This window comes from Apaloderma vittatum, unplaced genomic scaffold (genome assembly GCF_000703405.1).
Source record: "Apaloderma vittatum isolate BGI_N311 unplaced genomic scaffold, ASM70340v1 scaffold36946, whole genome shotgun sequence".
NCBI lineage: Eukaryota > Metazoa > Chordata > Aves > Trogoniformes > Trogonidae > Apaloderma > Apaloderma vittatum.
This window is the reverse complement of record NW_009723294.1, coordinates 13,948-20,372: the sequence shown is the minus strand read 5'-3', so window position 1 is coordinate 20,372 and position 6,425 is coordinate 13,948. Positions and strand designations below refer to the sequence as shown.

The 6,425-nt window shown below is 52.8% G+C and overlaps 1 protein-coding gene across 1 annotated transcript; it reads right to left on the bottom strand.

Moving 5' to 3' along the window:
* Positions 1–95: 95 nt before the first annotated feature.
* Positions 96–6,171, bottom strand: LOC104275941 (lipase member M-like; the record flags this gene model as incomplete). The annotated part of the gene is made up of 8 exons (XM_009872046.1): positions 6,067–6,171; positions 5,025–5,142; positions 4,341–4,539; positions 3,358–3,467; positions 2,512–2,657; positions 1,790–1,936; positions 1,089–1,160; positions 96–161 (listed from the first exon to the last, which is right to left on the bottom strand). Coding segments are annotated over exons 1-8 (963 nt in total), but the record flags the coding sequence as incomplete, so codon positions are not given.
* Positions 6,172–6,425: the final 254 nt, after the last annotated feature.

Below are 6,425 nucleotides of genomic sequence, written 5' to 3'. Positions count from 1 at the left end.
CCAGGCCCAAGCCCGGCAAGCAAGCCCAGCCCTGCACTCCCCAGGCCAGTCCCCTGGCAGCTCCAGCCTCCAGCACTGCTGCTGCAAGCTCCTACCTGATGGTACACGGCACAGTTTTCACTGCCATAGTCAAAGGCTTTGAATTCTCCTGATTTTGTCACCTGAAGGGAGAGGATAGATGTGCAGTGGGAGGCCAGTGAGCGCTGCTGCATGGATCTGGCATTTGCTGGCCTCCTTGAGAGACCACATCATGAGAGGCTGCTTGCACAGGATGTTGCAGGAGGAGGTGACATCGCTGCAAAGCTGGGTTTCCACCTTTTTTAACAGGGTGGTGCTTTGACCTCCAGCTCCATGCCTGTCCCTAGCTATGGGTTGACAAACTAAGGTGTTGCACGCGACTCCTTGGCTGTCCCAGTGCAACGCTCGTGCCTCTGAAAACATGCCCGTCACCGGCAGCGCTGTGTGTGCAGGATGCTGCTGGAGGACTTCATGTTGGTGAGCTTTCCTTCAACAACCTGATTAGCCTCACCTTCTCATGACACTTTGGGCTCAGAGTACAGAGACACCAGCGAGCCCAGTTTTCTCCAGCCTCATCCTGTTTCCAGCAGGGGCCAATGCCACAGCTGCAACAGGTTGCTCAAACTGGCAGAGTTTGCCCCTGGTGTCTTCGGGACCCCTCTGTGCAGGGGTGGATGCTGTCGGATCCCCCTTCATCTCCTCACCTCTGGCTGAGCAAGCCCAGCTCCCCCAGCCTCTCCTTGCACCTCCATATCTCTACCCCCCATCACCATGGTGTCCCTGGGCTTGCTCTGCTTTGGGGACCCCTGGGGCCCCCAGACTGGTCCCAGCATCCAGCTGTAGCCTCCCCACCTCTTCCCTTGTCCTTCCAGTGTCCCCTGGTGCCCAGAGCGACCATGACAGCTCGTCCTGCACCCAGTAGCTCTTCTGTACTCCTGATTTCTTGCTTTTACTTTCTCACGAGCTGCTAATGTCCAAGGTCCCCAGCCTCTCACACCTGCCCTGGACACACGAGACTCACAGAGAAGGGATCGTCCCGGGGTGAAGCATCTGTGTTTCAAGGAACATACCTGGGCCCAGTGTATCATGTTTTTGACAGATGTTCCAACCGGAAAGTGGGACATGTAGACATCGAGCCGTGTCTGCAAAGAAACCGATTCAAGCTGTCATTGCTTTCCAATGGGCAGGAGTGAGGACAGCAGTAGCCTGATGATGCATTTCCCAAAACAGCTACTGCTGAGTCACACCAACCCTCTGGTTTGGTCAGGTTCAGGAATAAAATTTTCGTTAAAAAATCAGTCGTTCTGAGACAGCTCCAGGAGAACGGTGAGGAAGGCTGAGGTATCCCCACCTCCCATGGGTTATATCATCTGAGCTCCGGGGCTGTCCTCAAGATTTCAGTGACACACCGTTCTCCTCCAGGTGCTGCTTCAGCAGATTTGGTGAAGGGTGGGTAGGAGCACCCCAGGGGGGCTGGTGGGAGGTACAGCTGGTCTCAGCGACAGGCAACCCTAACTCAGGGATGCCACTGAGTGCCACCTGACCATGGACATTCACCCAGAAGTGCCTGGGGGCTTCTCCTATCCGGTGAGAAGCAGCCAGAGAGGGGTCTGGCAGAGGGACATGCTTGCCCGTGAGCGCGGGGGGTGAGCGTGTTTGGTGGGGAGGGGGCCAGAAGCGCTGGCAGACCCGGTGGGCGCTGCCGGGTGCTCCCGACCGGTGCACCCCAGGGCTCTGCCTGCCTCGGCCTTACACAGGGTAGTGCACCCACCATGTTGAGGTTCTTCTCATTGTAGCCACCCAGCAGAAAGAGGAGATTGGCACAGGGCTTGTGCAGCAGCGGGTGCCTGCACAGCCCGGGGAGAAACTTCCACAGCTTCCTCATTGGCAGCGAGGCGTCAGTTCTGCCAAGCAGCAGCTGCAGAAGCAAAGGGCAGGGTCGGTTTCTCGCATTTCCCTTCCTGCAGCCTAGCAATCCTCAGATTGCTTCCCCTGACCTGCTGCTGCCAGTTGTCATCGTGAGCTGGGCTGGGCAGAGGATGCCCACAGGAGTCAGATCTGCTTCTCCTTTGCCCTCCTGCCCCGCTGAGATGTGTACACCTCACTGCAGGAGGTGATGCTGGTTGAAAGCACACCAGGGAAATCAACAAGCAGGACATTCCTCTTCCCTCCCACCTCGCCCAAGCGCTGGATTTGGTTTTCACTGTGAGTAAAATCAGCACAGTAAAACTGCTCTTTCCCAGGTGGTCTGTCCAGGAATTCACAAAGTGCCCCCGTGGAAAGACCAGTTTCAACACCTGAAGATCTTACAGATGGAAGGAAGGCGTGTGCTCAGCAAAGTGACCATGCAGGGGTGCACCTGCACCTGTATCGCGTCTGTGCTTGTAAATCGGTGCTTTCAGCTGCGTTGGATATCTCTGGGGACTGCATGTGAGCGCGATCCTTTTTCTAGCACTGATGTTTTCAGGAGAGGAGAGCACAGGATTTTCCTACCTGTAACACCTTGAACTGCTTGTCCAGAAGAAAAGACATTTTCGTGATGGGACTTTTGGCGTGCTTGGTTGTCAACACTGGAGCCAAGGCAAAAAACATTTTGATTTTCTGAGCCAGCTCTGGCATGGACGAAAATGCAATGAACGCTGAGAAAACAGAAAAACAACCTGAGATTTGGTCAATCTTTCCTCAGGTGCTTAATCTGAGGGTTTGCTTGGACCCGCTGTCCAGAACTGTGAACCTGGCATTATCTCCAATTAGAAATCTGGGATCACTTAGCAACTTTCTGCTTAGCATTAGTGCTAGAAATGCCCCAAAGGAGATAATATCTTTATTCCTAAGGTTAGAAGTGGTCGAGGAGCAGCTTTAAGGACTACCAATGCTGGGAAGTCCTGATGCCGCATTCGCCAGGCGAAGGGAGAAATACTGTCATCTTCCAGCAGCCACTGCTAAAGAGTATTATCATCACAGAGGTTACCTCACATCCCTGATGGCCCGGCTAGTGAAAAGAAGCATCATGCATTTCACCGGAAAGCAGAAGCTGTGACCTCCGTGCAGGTTTTGATATGGAACACTGCAATTCAGTTTTCTAGGCTGAATTAGAGTTGCAGCAAGGAGTTTACTGAGGTGGCCAGGAGCCCTGCGAGAGCACACTGGTTCTCCCAGATGTCTTGTATGAAAAGCACGGCTGCCGTGGGACTTCTCACTGGAACAGAACCTTTTACCTAGCCTGCCTACTCGGCAGCCCACAAAGATGATACCCCTCCACTTTCTGCTTACAAACCCCAAAATGAATGTTTAGAAGGTGCTCCGGGCAAATGTGATGTGCAACCCCTTCTAACGCACCGATTGTGCATCCCTGGGAGTAGCCAACGTAATAGAGCTGCTTCTGCCCGGTCTTCTGCAGAACAAAATCGATCGTGGCTGGGAGGTCGTACATTGCCATTTCGTGAAAGCTGCAACAGAGGAGCAGTGCGTTGGTTATAAGGCAACATCAGGAGAGCAAACCTAACGGTGAATTTTGGCTGCTTGTATACTGCAGGGCTTAACACCCGTGGCTGATTTTCCAGGAGGAAATTCCTGTGGGCTAGGAGAGCCCTGTGCTGGCTGAAACTGCACAGGGTCTGAAGGCATTCCTCCTGCCACAGTCTTCTCCTTCCCTGAAAGGGCTTAGTCCTCCCATCAACTGTGGTTGGTGGTAAAGAAACTCAAGTGCAATACACAGCACTTCTGGAGACCCAGAGCTGGCTCTCGTTGGGATTACAGCACCAGCCCTGCTCCTGAAGATGCTCTTTCCCAGAAGGGAATGGGACACTGATTCCTGCCCGTGTGCATTTTAGGGTGATACGGTGGAATGCAGACCTACTTATTATTTTCTTACTGGTAGCATTCTTAGGGGCTTGGGAAACCTAGGGCTGCTCTGAAGGAGGCAGGAGCAGCTTAAAAAGCTGTTCTTGGGAACCAGTTTTCTGTGGATAACGTCTGGGAGAAGGGGAGGTGTCAGCGGCCCTCGTGGTCACCTTGCTGGGGGGGCTCTGCTGGGGAGGTCCCTGCAGATGCCCCAAGAGAGGGCTGATGTCTCTGCGGGACGGGTGTCCCGATGCAAGCCCTGCGCTCTCCATAGGGCTGGGCGGCTGCAGGGAGCTGTTGGCACCACGTCAGCAGTCAGGTCAGCACAGGCACCTCCATCCTCCCTGGGCACATCACCAGGAGGTCTGGGGGAGGCCGGGAGGTGCTCTGACTTGCCTGCCTGGAGGCACCCACCTCTGCCTAGAGGTTAATGACAGGCAGAGAGGTTTACTGTGCTTTTGTAATCCGCTCCAGCCCACCTGAAATCCCAGAATTCAACCTGGTCAGCTGAGAGGCGCTGGTGTCTCTGGGACCAGCTTGTCCCCCGGCTGTTTCCCAGCCAGACGTCGTAGCCGGAGTCTGCTAGAATGAAGCCAAGGCTGTTGTTACCCAGATTTGCCACCCAGTGGCTGCCATCACCGAGTAACCCGTGCTGGAGAAACACGACTGGCTTGGCCCCTAGATGTGAAAGAAACAGGGCATTTCATTGAACCAGAGCTCCTCATCCCAAATCCAGGCCAATAAAACCTCCTCCTTGCACTGCCAGATGACAGGGCTTTCAGACCCCAGGTGCTCATCCCCACAAGCTCAGTACCTTGGCCACTGACAACCACTGTGGGAAAGCTTGGGTGTACGGGCTTCTCCCTGAGATCATTCAAACCCCCAAAGTCACAAATTGATGGGGGGAAAAAATAAGTTAAGATATACCTGCACCCTCTGAGCCTTAAAACCGATCCTCTGCTTGATACGAAAGGCGGTGGCTGTGCTGCACGCACGCTTTCCTATGCTGGCTGCTAAAGCTTTGACTGTAAATTGCACCGTGGATTTGGTGTTTTGGATTTAACAATAAATACTTCCTTGGCCTGATAAGGCTCATCCCTTCACCTGCTTGTTACGTTAAGGTTTGGTTTGTTTGCTGACTTCCTTGTGAAATAGAGCTGTACCTCTGTTCGTAGGATTTTCTCTCCCGCGAGGAATTCTGTTCAGGCCGAGGTAATAGCCATCACGAGTCAGGACTTCGTACTCCTCACTGGGGTACCCTCTGTGGCAGATGATTTGGCTCTGGGGAGAGAAAAACCCACATGGAAAGCTTTCCGGAGCCGAGGTGCTCATGCGACTTGAAGAACACATCTCAGCAGATAAGGGATGCAAAACCAGCTGGGATGTTACTTGTCTCGGGGAGTCTCTGAATCAGCTGAGGGCTGTTTTGAAAGCTGATGCTTTGCCCAAATCCCCCCGCATGCCCTGGTGAGGTGCCCAAGGGAAGAGGAGGCGCTCAGCCACGAGCAGGTGGGAGCTGGTGGCAGCGGGGCACCCCAGCAACATGCAACAGCACACGCCTTTGAAATGTTTCCAAAACCAGAGATTGGAACCGAAAGGATCTACTGACAGCTGGCACTGGCGGCAGGACATGCCATATCACGCTCGGAGATGATGCACAAGGCAGATAGGATGGTGGGGTGCCTCAAACCTGCCATGCTGGGCTGACTGGAAGAGCGATAGGACAAGCCCCATAGGATTTGTCGCAGGGCTCCTGAGGTTCTGCTTGAGCTTTATTTATGCTGAAAGCCCCTCTGGTCGGGAGGTTTCAGTCTGGTGAAATCCATCTGCGACCCTGCCTATGCGTTGCTGCGTGCTCGCTTTGTCACATGGGTGGCAGAAGAGATGAATTTCAGTGATTTTACTGCCCATGCCTCGTGTCCATCTAAAGCCACCTTCAGAGACTTTCAGGACTTGCCTGGACATGGCCCCAAGCAACTTGCTGCCGCAGCAGGAGAGGAGCCGTGCACAGCTCTCCACCCTCCACGAAGATCACAGAATCACAGAATTGTTGAGGCTGGAAAAGACCCCTGAGATCCTCAAGTCCAGCCTATGTCTCAACAGCATCGCAACAGCTAGACCACGGCACTAAGTGCCATATCCAGCCTCAGCTAAACGACCTCAAACTTTGCGATGGAGTGGAAATTCAAAGTTCTCCTGACTTACAATATTCATGAAGCTCTCAGGGTTTATAGCCTTGTTCTGCTCAATGGCATCTTCTGAATTCACGAGTGCTTGCATCCAAACCAGGATTGCGACAAACAGCCACATCTTGTGTCTGTGTAAAATATTATCATTGTTGTCTATGTTATTGTTATTATTGTTATTGTTATTGTTATTATCGTTATTGTTGTTGTTATTGTTATTATTACTAGTATTGTTGTTATTGTTATTATTACTGTTATTGTTGTTATTGTTATTACTGTTAAGCATTGTTAAGAATATCAGTTTCACTTGGACCTGACAGGTTAAGTTCCTTCCACATCCGAAGTCCACACACCATAGTCTGGGCTGGGGAAGCGGAG